Below are 17,500 nucleotides of genomic sequence, written 5' to 3' on the forward strand. Positions count from 1 at the left end.
GTGTACTGTAGCTAATTTTACACAATGATTACTAAATTTGTCTAAAAAGTTTTTTATTTACTGAAAAAATTGCTTTATTAAACTAACTATTATTTAGACGTTTGTTTTTATAATTTTTATATTTATTTATTCTTTATTTATAAGGTCCTTCTGGGGTCAGAAATGGAGGAATTTTGGTCAAAACTGCTGATTTATCAATATTTATGAATGCAGCAGCATGTGTTTGTGTGCTGGCACCTTGGCTGGTTGAGGTCTGTCATGGATAAATAACTATGATAATAAAACGCCAGTAGGTCCCTGTTTAATACATGATTCATTGAATCGTTCATGGACCGTTGAAGCTCACTTGATTCCTTCAGAAACAGATTTATTCAAGGAACGAAACACCGTGTTGCTCTTCTACCCTGTTGTATAAAATTATTCAATATTTATGCTCGCATACTTTGCTTGTGCAATGAATATAAAAACAAAAACTTACATGGGTGTTTTTTGTTTCATTGCTGGAATTATAAGGGCATTCTAACTGTATTTAACGGGCTTTATTCCGCAGGGAATGCTTTTGGACTCTCAAGACGTGTTTTTGTTTGTTTCGATACTATCAGCTCTCCTATCAGCTCTCAGTCCCTCACAGTCACACATACAGCACAATGACTTTATGTCAGCGGTCTTTACATTCTAATCAAGGAAAAATCCTACCTTCTGTTGTCTTCTTTTTAAAGAACTTCAAAAGTTCCACATCCCCCTCAGTTTGAGCCCTGTTTATATACATATATATAGTTTCAGCTGCTCTTGAGTTGTAAGAAAAATATAGTTTATTTAAAACATTTATTTGTTTTGTAAATAAATCCATCAGGTCCATTGCCTACCAAACTCCACCATGATCAGGGAAAGGAATTAGAGACCCAGCCGTTTGCACAGATGGAGGAACTCTGCGATATCCAACACTCCCACAAAACCCCATATCACCCCACTGGAAACGGACAGGTGGAAAGATTTAATAGAACACTGCTGTCAATGCTCCGATCCCTGCCGAGTCAAGCCAAGGCTGATTGGAAGAGCTCTTTAAACCAGGTAGTCCATGCATATAACTGCACACGAAGTGAAGTAACCGGGTATGCTCCATACTACCTCCTGTATGGGAGACACCCAAGGCTGCCTATTGATTTAATAAAGCCAGCTGAGATCAGGAGGGGAAGAGCTCCAGTTAAGAGGGATGGGTGAAGACCTGGACCAAGAGCTAGATGATGAGCAGGCACTGCACAATGTGGAGACATATGATGAAGGGAACGGAAACTCACAGAAGGTTGCAGATGAAAACAAGATGGCAGAAGGGGAACAAGAGACACCATCAGATGAGGCAGACGATGGTAGCCCAGCAGTGACTCATCTGCCACAGAGAAAGTATCCTTTCAGACACAAACTCCCACCCAACAATACTTATATATGATACATTAGGCAAACCTTCTATTGCGCAGAGATTTATTTAATTGCATAGTTGCTCTGTGAAGTAAAATACACAGTTCTTTGTTTATAATTAGGAAACAATTCATGAGGATAAGTTAAAATTATGTTTTATTTAATACACATAAAGTACCAGTAAACAGACACATAGATTGCTAAAATATGATATAATCAAAACAGTTGATATGTGGGTCTGTCCATAGAGCATGGAGCATGTTTAAGATTACAACCTTTCAGTACTTGATGTGTGGCCCGTCGGATGATGAGGCAATCCTCCAGACATCATATGGCCAGTGGTGTCTACGCCAACGGATGACATTAAGTGGGAGATAGATGTCACGCGAAGATAGTTGCAAGACAAATTGGCATCAAGTATAGAGACTGACTCCCTTATGTGCTATTTTGCTCTAATGTTAACAATATTGCTACTGGTAACTATTGATGTCGAGACAACATTACATTTTTGGAGGGGAGAGTGTGGGGCATATAATAACAGTCCCTTTAATGTGAATGTTTCGCTACATTTCTCAGCCATGAGGGGGGTAAAATCGCAGTTTTTTTTATTAAACTCAGCTTCATTGTTTGTAGAAAGAGACACAGATGCAGACAATTCTCACATCTCTCTCTCACACACACACACACACACACTCTCAATATGGCCATATTTGAGAAAAGAATTCAAGTTTGCATCGCTGGATATACATTTCTTTCGTAAAACAGTTGACTATATCAGTCGTGCCGTAGGCTGCCGACCCCTGTCATAAACGCTACTTTACCAGATAAAATGAACATTTCCTTCAGAGGTACACTCATATATATATATATATATATATACAAAAAACAACACCTGCGTTACATTTTGAGTTTGAAACTGAAAGACCTCTTGGAATTATAACAAATACTTTTCTTTTACCATTTAAGGCATTTAAGACATTTAAGACTTTTTATGGCTTTAAACTGGCTACAACTACATTGAGACGTTCTCCAGCTCACAATGAGCAGCGCTCATCTCAGCATCTCAGGGTTTCATGAGAACAGAGCCGTCCAGCTGGAGTCCTCCATTATTTCTATACTTTAGTTTTAGTGTGATAGGACAATGGAGAGCTGACAGGAAAGCACTGGGCAGAGAGAGGGGAAGGGAAAGGAAGAGGACCACAAGACGGGAACAGTTGCGCTGTTTGTCCTCTGTTATTCTGATAAATACTGACAGCATGTGAGATGAAGATGAAGAGCTGTGTTGAGTTATGAGAAGCTGTGCAGGAGCTCTGATGTCACGAGTGAAATCACCCCCTCAGCAATCACCATGATCAATCCCATCATGCCTCATGAGCATCTGATAAATATCTGATCAGGCCAGAGCAAAGTCTCTGGAGAAAACAAGCCTCGCAGAGAGGAAAGGAGAGCACTGGTGCTCTTCCTCAAGAGATCAGACCGCTGCTTTAGATCCTACAGCTGCAGCTCCATTCAGAACCAGCATCAGATAAATATAGACCATTTGGCTGTTCCTCTCACATTAGAGTCTGCTTTAATGACGGGTCCCCAATGGGCATCACATTTTATTATTTTATTGGACCCACAAGACAAGCAACAAAAACAGAATTCATCTTGCAAGATGACAAGTACACATGGTTAAAATACATTCACAATTCCTTATATTTACCCTCATGTGTACTCACACACACACACACACACTCACACACACACACACACACGTTGGTTTTTGTGGTTTATGGGGACTCTCCATAGGCGTAATGGTTTTTATACTGAACAAACTGTGTGTGCTATTGCCCTACACCAACCCTACACCTAAACTTAGCCCTCACAGGAGACTTTGTGCATTTTTAGATTTTCAAAAAAACACCATTTAGTATGTTTTTTAAGCCTTTTGAATTACGGGGACATAGACAGTGTCCTCATAAACCACCTTCATATTGTAATACCTCTGTCATACCCATGTCATTATACACATTTGTGTCCTCATAAACCACATAAACATGCACACACACACACACACACACACACTCTCACACACACTCTCACTCATAGTGGAAAATGTATCAAGTTTAAGCTTAAATGAGAAAAATGTCTGCTAATGGGGTCAGAAAAAATAAAATTAATTTAAAATAAAAAAAGTTTACAAGCCTTAATATCTCAAGTCATTTGAGATCAGATCTCCAGTAGATGCATCTCGGTCTTAAGATATTTTTGCTGGAAAACAGAGAAAACTACTGAGGAAGAGCAGCACTTTACAGCAGTGAAGTCAGATAATAATTTAAACTCAAATCAATGTGTTGTCTATGATTTTATTTGAGTAGCCATTATTTTGAGACAATGACTCTATATTATCCCTCAAACACATGGAATTTAACACATTTGATTAAATATATGTTCGATCAAACGTGTCCAAAGTGCTGACTGGTTCTTTATGTATATGCATACATTTACCTTTAGAAACCCTCTACATTCATTCAAACATAAGATATCAAAGGTCTTTGTAATTCAGAAGCTACATGAGAGCATTGCGTTCTTCCCATCAGACAAACACAATCTCCAATGATCCGATCTGCAACGGCTTCCATCCTCATGATGATCTCTGCATCACAGTTGCTGAAGAGCAGAAGAAGCTGGAGAACCAGAGACGAGGAACCGAGAGGAAGGAAGCGTCTTGTGGATTATAGGACGGACAGGACTGGTTTGTGTGTGAAGTGTGCTCATGAATGTTTCGATTGAGCGGAGCTGAGGCACCACATCACTCTCATACTCCTAAAATAATCAGAATAAAGACTGCGAGTAGACATATATGTGATTATATAGGGGAGACAAGGCCTGCTTCATAGCAATAGGGTTTACAGTCATAAATGTATGAAGGAAGAGTTTACTGAAAGCGTGAGCAGCAAGACGTCTTTATAATTCTGTCAGGTGTTTCGATCAGGACTGCAGAGTTCCACACCTGTCCGTCAGACCTGATGAACAACATCAGTAGATCTCCTCATTTATACATTACTATTAGCCAAAACAACAGCTTGTGACAATTTACCCCATACAGTGTGACAACATGCCCCTAAATGCCAGTGTGTGTTTGGTGAACTGCATCTTTTGTCCATGGTTGAAAATGTTCAGTAACACGGTTTAATGGTTTATGCCTAAACATGGCTACAATGAAAAACACAATCAATACGTGATTCTATTACAATATTAAAGTATTCGATGTATCATTTACCATGTAATTAAGGACTAACAATATAAATTATAGTTAGTTGAGTAATGTCTAGTGATAATTCTAGTTGACGAAGTTTGACGAAGAGGATTGTCCTGCTATCAGTGGAGTGCAAGTGTGCATCTCTGCATGTGTACTGTGATTGGTGGTAGTAAATGCGTAACCCCTGTCCACATGTTAATTAACATGAGAATGAAGGGAAGCACACAGACAGACGCTGTAGTGTATGAGAGCTGCTCCTGCCAGCAGATGCTCTCTGATGCTGCGCTCCGTCGTGAGTCTCTCTCTCTCACTCACACACACACGTCAGTGCGAGCAGAGGTAGAGCTGCATGAGGCCGAGCAGCAGGCCGGCGTAGCGGCTAACGGAGGAGGGTCTGCAGGCGGGGGATGCCGCTCTTCTCTTGTGCCGTGGGCCATTGCAGAGTGGCGTGTTGCAGCAGGTGATGCAGACGGAGTTCAGCTTTCCCGTGCAGAACTGCTGATAGCCCGACGACGCGATCAGACACGCCCCCGATGACGCACATGACTTCCTGTAATGAATCCCTGCACAAACACGCATTCACAACAGTCAACACAGAACTTTGCATGAAGAACATTTTTAAGATCATTAAGATTTTCTGCATTCAACTTATGAATTATACAATAATATTTGTTGTTCTGCCTTTGTTGTCTGAAATCTTAATGTTGTTGCATTGTTGTATTTTTACAGTGAAAGGAAACAATCAGTATTTACAAACTCCAAAGTAAAATGTCCAGATGCATTACTGTAAAAAGTAGGCTTCGTTTTCTTTATGCATTAATTGTCAAAACTGACTTGTTTATTAATCATTCCCTTCAGTTTAAGCATCAATTCGATCGAGTTTAACTACTGCTTTATCATCGGCAGTCCACTAAAGGGCACAACACAAACATAAACCGCACAGCACTGCCCTTACTTTGAAGTGCACTGGCATGGTTCAAATCGTACTAATCTGACCTCCATCAGTTTGTGGCAGTAAATGAAGAGGCATCATACCAATCACAAGTGCAGTATGGAGTACCTCAAGGCTCAGTACTTGGCCCCTTACTTTTCACGCTTTACATGTTACCCTTGGGAGATATCATCAGGATATTTCCTTGGCCACAGAAAATGCTTTCCTATTAATGCATTAGAGCATGTAGCAAGGGTCAAAATCGTAAAGGGACATTAATATGCAAGGCAGAACCAGAAACTCATGTAATATGTGCACACAACTTTTATTAACTAAACACTAACGCAAACTAGTCTAACAAACAAACAAACATACAATCACTCAAACATGGGAAAGGCTAATGACAGTTGATGGATGAAACCATCAGGAAAACCAGAGAATGCAGTTATGGAGAAAGTCATTTAACCACCTGAGTAAAACCATCAGCACCATTTATAATGGGGTCTATAACTTATACTAAACCTCTGTTTCGTTTAGTTAAATGTTATACTTGCACTGCCTTTGGTCGGGTCGAGTGTCCGGAATGCAGGAAGTCTTAATGGTTTCAAAGTTTTGGACTCCCGATCACGTTCTTCCGGGTTGAAGAGTGATGAATTCCAAAGATGTTCTGAGGTAGAAATGTTCTTTCCAGATAGAAAGTGGAAAAGAGCGAACAAAGAGATCTGCTGAGGTCCAAGGAGCTTGGTTGAATGGAAAGACAAGGCCGCAAGGCCCGGCACAAAAACTTAAGAGGGTCCAGAAAAAGTTCTAGCTCACATCCTCTTAGGATCTAACAAAACCGGAGACTGCCAGGGCGTCTCTGAAGTGGGAGCTTTATCTGCTATAGAGGTCACACCTCTGGGGTGTCAAATACCCAAATGGAGTCCTGGATTTTTGGAGGAAAAGTTTTACGATCCTTTGTCTCTGGACATGGTAATTTGCATAGGTAATTCAGCTGGTTTAATGCACAAACTTCTAAAGATTCTTAAGACACTAATATGTTGCATAGGTATCAACATGTAATATTCACTCTCAATTAGATAATCCGAAGACGAATTGATAGAGACTAAACATGATACAACTAGAGTGATATTAACTAGTGATCTATCATAAACATGCATAAAATGGTGTACAATACACAAAAACATATATAAGAACAGTAATAATATACACAATGACCTGAAAATATGTGTGTTCATTCAACGAAAGGTTTTTCTATTAATTAATTAGAGAAGATTCCATTTTATGACGTAATGTGTCTTTCCTAAGAGGAAGTGTTGCTCTACTCGCATTCCATTGAGCAATAAAACAAGTGTTATCAGATGGGTTGCCATGAAACCAGGGGCCTGGAGTCGTTGACAGACACACCAGCACCAGTATGTGTATGTGTGCAGGGATTGGCTCTTCATTAAGGAACGTGACTGGTGGATCCTGAAGCGGGTGACTATAAAAGGGCGGCGCTACCAACACATGGGGAGCTCACTTTGGCGTTGGCTGTCGTGGCGTGAAAAGCTCCGGATTCCGCCTCCGTCAACAGATCACCAACGGCTTCGTGGTTATTGATTGTGGCTGTTTCGATTCGTGATTTATTCTGTTTATCCTACGAAAATTCATTAGAGCGTAGGAGAGGTCTGCTATTTATTTTGATCTGATTTATTCGATGTGCTTTTGTTTAGGGAGTTAGGGAAGTTCATCTGTATTTTCTTTTCTCTGTAATTGGGTCATTTATATTTTTATTTTATTTAGTTCTTTTGTTTGTTATTTTGGCCTTGGGCCTCTCCGAAGCTAATGCTCTTTATATTTCCTATATTCTTCTTTAATAAATCATTTAAACGTATGTGTTGTTTTGGTGATCTGTTGGCCGTGGTCGGAATTCCGTTGACATCACTTGTTCGCGTCTCACCCTATTAATATGGGCCGTAACAAATGGGGGCTCGTCCTATGGTATGTATATTCCTTCTCGTTTGGCTTGTAATTAATAGTTTTGATTGGCAGTTTTTTCTTGTGTGTCGGGGAGAGGAATATAAAATGGAGTTTAGTATTGAGGTATTTCGACAGAAACCTTCTAATGAAATTTTAGGTTTATGTCATAAAAACGATCTTTATGTGATTGCTGATTTTTATGACGTTCCTATAACAAAAACGGCTCGTAAAAAAGAAGTGCGTGAGGTGATAGAAGCGGCGTTAGTACAGCAAGGTGTGTTACCAGCAGTTCGACCTCTTGAGAGTGATGATGTGAACGTAGGTGACGGTGTGAGTGGTGGAGAACACGGCTCACTTAGTGGGTTGGGTACGGCAGATTTAAAACTGGCTATCCAGCTAAAACAACTTGATTTGGAAATTAAGCGTCAAGAGCATACAACACAGGTGCTACGCTTTAGGCAACATGAACTGGAGACGCAGGCTGGTCACCGGCCGCCTAGTGATTCTAGACCCGCACCTGCTCTTGTTCAAGCTAGTCAGGATTTGCATCAGGCAGATCATTTTTTGCCGCCTATGCCTTGTGTCAATCCGTCCGATTTTGATGTAAGCAGATTAATCTAGTGCCACCTTTCCGCGAGGCCGAGGTGGATTCGTATTTCGGCGCTTTTGAGCACATTGCCATGGCTTTGCGATGGCCAAAAGAAGTGTGGCCTCTTTTGTTGCAATGTCGTTTGATTGGTAAGGCTCAGGAAGTCTGTTCTGCCTTGCCTATTAATGATTGTTTAGATTATGAAGTCTGCAGTGTTGAGAGCGTATGAGCTTGTCCCCAAAGCTTATCGCCAGAAGTTTCGCTCGCATGAGAAAGCTTCCAATCAAACATTCGTTGAGTATGCTCGTGAAAAGTGTGTTCTCTTTGATAAGTGGTGCCAGTCCAGCAAAACGATTAATGTTGAGCAGCTTTGTGAACTCGTTTTAATTGTGGATTTTAAGAATAGTGGTGTACTTAAATGAGAAAAAAGTTTCCACTCTCGCCGTGGCCGCCGTGAGCGCTGATGAATTTGTATTAACGCACAAAAACTTGTTTGTAGCCCCTGCCCGACGAGAATTGCTGTTTTCTGCGAATTCAGATAAACCTAAAGCATCTAAGTTAACGAAATTGTCAGGATCATCTGACGTTCGTGAATGTTTTTATTGCCACGAGACTGGTCATTTGTTTGCGGTATGTCCTGCTTTGAAAAATAAAAATAGGTTTAGACAAGCAAATAGTGTTGGTTTTGTACAAACTGTTGGGCAACAGGCAGCCCGCCAGCAATAATATCTGGCCCGTGCCCGTAGCCAGATTATTTTGATAGTGGATGGTTCTGAAATAGATCTGTCATGACAGCAACAGTTAATCACAATCAGAGTATGTGAGCAGAGTGGAGCGGTGTGATTTTGAATGGAGCGAGGAGCAGATTTTTTTAAAAGTCGGAGCGTTGTGGTTTTCACTCGCTCCAAGAGCACTCCATCACCGCTTCATCACGAGTACAATTCATGCCAACAACCAGAGGTGCAAAGAGTACGAAAATATTTTACTCAAGTAAAAGTACCATTACCTTAATGAAATTAAGTACAAGTAAAAGTACCAGTCTAAAAATCTACTCAAGTAAAAGTAAAAAGTAGTTAATTTAAAATTTACTAAGAGTAAAAATTACTTTTAACCTATTAACAGTGGCAGGGACACAAAAATTAGATAGGCCAAGGGTGTCCTGGAGGGCCACAGCCCTACAACAGTATAGATATAACCCTAATTAAGGATCAGATATGTTTAATTAGGGTTATATCTATACTAATATAATCATTTAGGCTTATTTGAAAACTACATGGTATGTGTGTTGGAGCAGGGTTGGAACTAAACTCTGCAGGTCTGCAGCTCTCCAGGAACTGAGTTAACATCACTGGGATAGGCCTATAAATCTCAAATGTAGTTGTTTTTAATTAAAGGGATCAGTTATTTAGAATAATAAGACATCTGGGCTATTACAAGGCAAATTAAATCAGTATCAACAAACTTCATCTTTGTAATGCAGAGGAAACACAGAAGCTTCATCTGAAGTGTCATTTACACGTATTTACACACTGTTTAATGCAGGACATGAATGCATTTAACAAATGCAGAAATAATGTTTTGATATATAAGGCATAAAATGTTGAATAGTCATTTGAAATTATATTTTTTTTTTAAAAATCAAAAGATACTTTAAATGCGAAATTAAAACCGCCAGTAGGTGTCACCAAGTCACTGTTAATAAGTGAGTCATTGACTGAACCGAATCATTTAAACAGTTGATTCATTTAAACAGTTGATTCATTTAAACAGTTGATCCATTCAGGAACAAAACACCGTCATGTTGCTCAGAGACGCAAAACAGTGCTGTGGCTGTTTGGGATTATTTTTGTTGTTGAAATAGAGCAAAAACAGGCAATATGGTGTCTAAAACGCAAATCTCTTAATTTCTTGTTTATTGAACTGTTGTAAAAAAAAAAAAAAAATTCTATTTGTAATCATGCTGAATCATCGGAGAAAAACTCTTCATGTGATATTGATTTACTATATGAAATTATATAAATATACATTTTCTGCACCTATATCTTCAATTTTGTGATAATTTTAAATGCATTTTAACAGACTGAATCACGCAGTGAAAGAACATGCTCTAAATACGCCTGCATACTAGTCTAATCTACTAGACTTCTCACACGGTAGGAGTGTTTTGTTTGGTTTTTGGCTAAATACTGATAATGTCAATTCGCACATTGTTAAAACAACAATTACGATATTGTCGCACACCCTGCAACACTGTCTTTTTGGATCATTTATGCAAAACCTTTTGCTAAACTGCCAAAGCTTCATTTTAACCACCAATGCAACGATGTAAGTATTTACCTTAGCTCTAAATGCTTGCGAAGGGTTATGTCGAGATTTTATAAGCTGCTAGTTTGGTCTCCCTAGGCAAACACAGCTTACATTGCATAATAGAGCAGAAACATGGCCAGGGGTCCACTTCATTTCCTTCGAGCTCACCTTCTGCAGAATACGACAGGGTTTGGTTTTCAGCTGGGTCTGCACCATAACTTGTCTTGTCTGTCTGCATCTTTCTTGTGATTTTAGCGCCAGTTTGTTCTCCTGCCCATTATATACTGCACTGAAGTAGTTTCCAGGAAGCGTTTTTTTTCTCTCAGAATTGCGTGATATAAACTCGCAATTGCCAGTTAAAAAGTCATAATTCTGAGATATAAACTAGCAATTCTGAGAACATATCAGTCTTTTTCCTCCCTCAAAACTGGACTTTAACTCGCAATTGCGAGTTTCTATCTCACAATTTTGTGTAAAAAAAAAAATCTGAATTGTGAGATAAAAAGTCGCAATAACCTTTTTTATTTTTGATTCAGTGCCGGAAACGGGCTTCCATAGAACTGTGATATTTCAAACATACTGAAATACTTTAGCCGCGGAGCGGTGTTTCTGAAATCAGTGAGCGCGGAGTGATTATTAAATGCTCGGAGGGGAAATTGTTGACTCTCCACTCCGCTCACATTCTCTGATCGGACACCGCCACACAAATGTGGCTTTTTGTTAATGACTGTCGCAGGATTTTACACAGAGTAACAGCTCACTACACTGGAACAGTCAGTCACAGGCAATCCTGGTTGCATTTTTCATCAATTAATATCTTAAATTATCCTTTGACTATCTTCTGGCCCGCCATCTAGTGGTAAAATTCTTTTTTGGCCCGATGCCAAACTTACTTGCTGACCCCTGACCTACAGACACTCTCCTGTGTGTCTGAAATCAGCTAATTTCCTTCATAAATATTGCTCCTCTCAAACTTAATTAAGTTAATAAAGCTTAATTTGTCAAGTCAGGTCAGCTTTATTTATATAGCGTTTTTAACAATACAGGTTGTGTCAAAGCACTTAACAGTATCAGATTAGAGGATAGAGTGTCAGTAATGTATAATAATAAGATTAAACACTCAATTTACAGTTAAAGGCATTTCATTATTGAGTTCAGAGATGTTATTGTCTAGCTCAGTTTAGTTTAAATAGTATCTGCGAAATCAAATTGATGATAATCTCTAGAAATGAAGTGTCCTTAACTGAGCAAGCAGTGAATCGAATGCTATGACTTCTGTCCGTTCTGCTCTTTCTTCTGAACCTCAGGCAGACAGTGCTAAAGTACTGCGTGACATATGCACACTACAGTAAAGTCTGGATCAGCTGACGGTGTATGGAGAGACACAGCAGACGACAGCGTCTCCAATCATGAGCTCAGCTGAAGAACAGTCTGTCTCTTCTGTTGCTGTGACGAAACCCTCGTCAGCCTCTCGTTTATCTCTCTTATATCAGTCTTTCCTTATTTCACTGACAAAAGGGACTACGGATGAAAATTAGCCAGTGTTGGCTAAATCTGGTGCATTTTACATATTGTTGGTGTTATTAATGTGCATTGTCCCTGATTAAATAAATGAAATGAAATATAACTGAGTGATTTTCTACGAGCACAGCAGCGTTCACTGCCCATACAATCCCCATCACCATCGGTCAGCTAACGAGACTAGCGCTTCACCATAGCAACAGGCAGCACAGGAAGTGATGTGGCGTCCTTACCATCCTCCATGACCAGCACTTCCTTCTGACACATGTCCTGCACATTGACGGTGCAGTTAACGATGAACTCTGGCGAGGAGCAGTCGTCCTGATGAACATCTTCACACTGATAGCACTGGATCTGCAGCGCCGCGCTTACGCCTGCACACACACACACACACACACAATTCATTATTATCATCATTGCCTGTGATTTCTGCACGCACACACACACGCACATATCATTATCATCATTGCCTGTGATTTCTGCACGCACACACACACACGCACACACACACACACGCACACACACACACGCACACACACACACACACACACACACACACACATCATCATCATCATTGCCTGTGATTTCTGCACGCACACACACACACGCACACACACACACGCACACACACACACGCACACACACACACACACACACACATCATCATCATCATTGTCGTCTGTGATTTCTGCACGCACACCAAATTCATCATCATCACCAGAAATTCAAACACACAGACATTCATCTTCATCATCATCATCTGTGATTTCTGCACACAGGTTTGTGTCTCCTTTAACTTTCATACAGTGATTTTTATTTTGTATTTATCCAGTGAATTCTGTTCAATGACGCGGCAGACAGTGAAGGGCAACTCTATTCATTTGTTGGTTAAATAATGAATAGAAATGACAAATAGACTTCATTCGTATTTTCTTACATTAGGGTAAGTTTGTAATTTGTAATCACTAGAATTCATTGCATTTCTTCAAACTGAATAACTCTCCCTGGAGTTCCTCTGAAATTGAATGCAATGCTCCCAGAGGTGCGGCTTAAATAAAATATGTTCTGAAACCATGATTTTGGATTTCTACACTCAATGAGCACAAATTAAAATAATTTCCCACAATTCTGCATGATGAAAAGAATAAAAACAAATATCTCATTCTGATTACTTTCACAGGAAAAATTACATCATTGAAATTAAGCATTTATCCATCGTAGTAGTACATTCTTTTACTGCCTTAATTTATGCTGATTTTAATCATATATATTTTAAAATGTATTATTATTAGTAGTAGTAGTATTTATTCATGTATTTATTTTGTTTGTTTGTTTTTGTTCAGACAGGATTATCTTTAAAGCAGAACAGTAGTTTGAATCTAATCTAACAAACTCCAAAATAAATGAGAAAATAAGAAAGAACGAAAAATGTGTTTAGTTGTATAGAAAATGAGACATTTATTAATTTTTTTTGTATTAGGCTATGTTAATATATTTATAATATGAGCCAGACTGGCCAGTGTTTTATTATCTCTTTTGAATTTGTTTCAAATACTGAACACTTCACATTAATATAGTTGTTTAAATAGAAAAATAAAAATCATTAACATGTTTCTAATTTACAAGTGAATCAGGCATTATCTGACAAGCAGAACACAGGATAATAGCAGTGAAGAAGAGTTTAAAAAACTGGAAAATTAATAACTATCAGTCATCATCGATAAATCTATTCATATCCATATGTCGTGCTAATTTAAAATATTAAAACTGAAACAAAAACAAGTCGTTCTTTTGCGAAATGAAGGCACAATTAAGCATCGTTAATAAGCATTACAGTGTCAGTATTTTCATGATTAACTCATTTAACTGTTCTTCAAGCGAGGCTTTAACTGTTGATTGATTGATCGAGTAAATCAGCATAAGATCAAAGCTCATTAGAATCACGATCCAGTCATTTCTGTAGTCATCGGTGTTAATGTGTGTTTGATTGCATGCTCTCACCCGCCGTCAGCGCGATCATCAGTAGAGTCGCACACCGCCGCATCCCGGAGCCGCTCAGCGCCGCACCGACGCGTCCATCCCGCCAGACGGAGCTCCGCCGCACGCGTCTGATTGCACAGAGAGAGAGACTCACTCCACACACACACACACACACCTTCATCACACACACAGATATAACAACAGCTCTTCAGCCTCACCAGACCAAACTCTGCCTGGCTGACAGTGACGTCAGAGAGGCGCGAGACACGCACACCTTTGATTGCCCGTATTTTAATTGAAGATAAATCATAAGAGCAACACTGTGAATGCAAATTAAACGATTTCACTTAATATTCGTTTTACTGAATAATAAACAAGAATGACAAAATTCGTATTGATTGTAAATAATAACACAATTGTCAACATGTCCCATCAAACTCATAAAAACTACAACTTTTACTCCACAAATCTAAAACATGAATATGTCCACAAACAGACACGCGTCACTTTGATATTCAACATGATGCAGTTATGGACACATTTCTCAACTCTTCACACAGAGTCTCTGGATCATTTATCACTGCTTCGGCACAAAATGCATTGATTGACGTCATCTGTCAAATTACATCAATTCTTTCATCACTTCGACACAAACACCACCAAACCCAGATTTATAACATCAACATATTACTCCTATTTTAATGGCTCTAAATTGGCTGCCGGTTCGTGATAGAGTTGATTTCAAAATACCGATGTGTGTAAATCTGTAAATGTTCTTGCAGACTCTTAAATCTGATCACATCAGCTACGGTCCAGAGATGCTCGGCCTCTCGGAGATCCCTGTCCTCTCTACACGAGTCTAAATCAAAGTTAAAGCATTTATTCCTTATGTCTTATTGCTTTTCTTTTTGTATCTTGTATCTTAGTTTTATACTTTGTAAAGCACAACTCCTGCTGTGTTTATTGGTGCTATATACATAATTAAAGGAAAACTTAATGTGCTATACAAGCAAATTTTGCAGGTTTACATACTGTTTTCAAAACTGTTAAACTTCAGTTCAAAAACAAGCGCAGGACAAAAATTAATAAGGCAGAAATCTGCATAATTTCTACAGTAATATCATATAGAAAAATATTCTGAATGTAAACACTGAAATACTATCAAAGCAGTTGCATGTAGCTGAACATCTTCACAAGTGTTAGTCTTTGACTTTCATTATCATCTGTACAAAAGGAGAAAACTTAGGAATAATTCTGTACTGTAATATAAACATGGAGCATATACTGCAGTGAATTATAAACAGTAGAGAGTATCATTCTTGATTTGTAAAGAAATTTTATAGTAGAAAACATTGTATAATTCTCCCTGTTGCAGTGTTTTTAGGTTGTAGTGTTAAGAGTGATGAAGTGTGTTTGTTTGCTAGTGTTATGTAAGAATAGCATGATTTGAGGCATTAATGAAGTGTTTGGTAGTTTTAGTGTGTTTTGAATGTGAAATGAAGTGCTGTGTCAAGCTGAAAGATGGTTAGGAGAACTGTGAGAAGAGTTTTGAAAAACTGACTCTAGTATTGAGAAATGTGTTCTAATGACTGTAAAAAACTGTAAGCGGTCACAGATCACTCTACTCCACAGACACAAAATTAAATCAGAAAAGTGCTTAAAGAAAATAGATCTGTTTTCCCTTTTCCTTCTTACTGCTGTTATTTTATTAGCTTTTACACGTATGTCTGTGAGAAACGCTATGTGAACAGAGACGGTCTTAAAGCTCATTAATGTCTTCCTCCTTTTATTTTATTCGATCTTCTGCATTGCAATTATTATTCTATTAACATTCTGTCAAGTCAAGTCACTATTATTTGTATAGCGCTTTTAACAATGCAAATTGTGTCAAAGCAGCTTTACATCGACTTGATATAAAGCTGGGTGGCTTTATATCAGCTTTACAGTATTTAGACGGGGAAGTAGTTTGTTGAAATAGTGTCATTCTCCTCTGGCCAGACAAAATCAGCAGTTTAAATCTAGGCTAAAAAGGACTCCTCTGGTTCCTGTGGTCTTGTCCCGATGGCCGTCTTGGAGACAGGGTCTTCTCTGGGGGTCAGTCTCTGGGGTCATCTAGGTGTCCTGGCTGTAGAGGTCATCTCTAGGTGCTGATCCACCATCTGATCTGGATACGGACTGGATCTGGGTGGCTACGGTGACCTCGGAATAAGAAAGAAACAGACTAATATTAGCGTAGATGCCATTCTTCTAACAATGTAACGAGTACATCAGGTGTTTTAGGAAGTGTTCCCAGTTCCGGTTGACCTAATTAATGCAGCCTAACAATCCTTTAACGGATTTGAATTATAGAAATGTGATAGTGTGTTATGTGTAAGCCAGGTTAAAGAGATGGGTCTTTAATCTAGATTTAAACTGACAGAGTGTGTCTGCTTCCCGAACAGTGTTAGGTAGATTGTTCCAGAGTTTGGGCGCTAAATAGGAAAAGGATCTGCCGCCCGCAGTTGATTTTGATATTCTAGGTATTATCAAATGGCCAGAGTTTTGAGATTGCAGCGGACGTGCAGGACTATAGTGTGATAAGATCTCACTCAAATGCTGAGGTGCCAAACCATTCAGGGCTTTATAGGTAATTAGCAAGATCTTAAAATGTATACGATGTTTAATAGGAAGCCAGTGCAGTGTTGACAGAACCAGGCTAATATGGTCATACTTCCTGGTTCTAGTAAGAACCTGAACCAGCTGGAGTTTGTTTATTAAACGTGCAGAGCAACCACCCAATAAAGCATTACAATAATCTAGCCTCGAGGTCATGAACGCATGAATTAATGTTTCTGCATTTGACATTGAGAGTATAGGTCGTCATTTAGATATATTTTTAAGATGGAAAAATGCAGTTTTAGAAATGCTAGAAACATGTTTTTTCAAAGGAAAGCTTGCTATTAAAAAGTACGCCTAGGTTCCTAACTGATGACGAAGAATTTACAGAGCAGCCATCAAGTATTAGACAGTGATCTAGGTTATTACATGCAAATGTTTTTGGTCCAATAATTAACACCTCTGTTTTTTCAGAATTTAGCAGTAAGAAATTGCTAGTCATCCAGTTTTTGATATCAACTATACATTCCGTTAATTTTGCAAATTGGTAAGTTTCAGCAGGTCGCAAAGAAATATAGAGCTGAGTATCATCAGCATAACAGTGAAAGCTAACACCATGTTTCCTAATGATATCTCCCATGGGTAACATGTAAAGCGTGAAAAGTAAGGGGCCAAGTACTGAGCCTTGAGGTACTCCATACTGCACTTGTGATCGATATGATACCTCTTCATTTACTGCCACAAATTGATGGCGGTCAGATAAGTATGATTTGAACCATGCCAGTGCACTTCCTCTAATGCCAACATAATTTTCTAGTCTATTTAAAAGAATGTTGTGGTCGATAGTCTCAAACGCGGCGCTAAGATCCAGTAGCACTAATAGAGAGATACAACCACGATCAGATGATAGAAGCAGGTCGTTTGTAACTCTAATGAGAGCAGTCTCAGTACTATG

General features: G+C 38.9%; 1 protein-coding gene across 1 annotated transcript; it reads right to left on the bottom strand.

Moving 5' to 3' along the window:
* Nucleotides 1–4,984: 4,984 nt before the first annotated feature.
* Nucleotides 4,985–14,014, bottom strand: LOC306873737 (ly6/PLAUR domain-containing protein 1; the record flags this gene model as incomplete). The annotated part of the gene is made up of 3 exons (XM_079423222.1): nt 4,985–5,223; nt 12,204–12,344; nt 13,972–14,014. 3 exons carry the CDS (start codon nt 14,012–14,014, stop codon nt 4,985–4,987), a joined length of 423 nt encoding a protein of 140 aa, XP_079279348.1.
* Between the last annotated feature and the right edge of the window lie 3,486 nt (nt 14,015–17,500).

Source organism: Barbus barbus, assembly GCF_936440315.1.
Source record: "Barbus barbus genome assembly, chromosome: 8".
Lineage (NCBI taxonomy): Eukaryota > Metazoa > Chordata > Actinopteri > Cypriniformes > Cyprinidae > Barbus > Barbus barbus.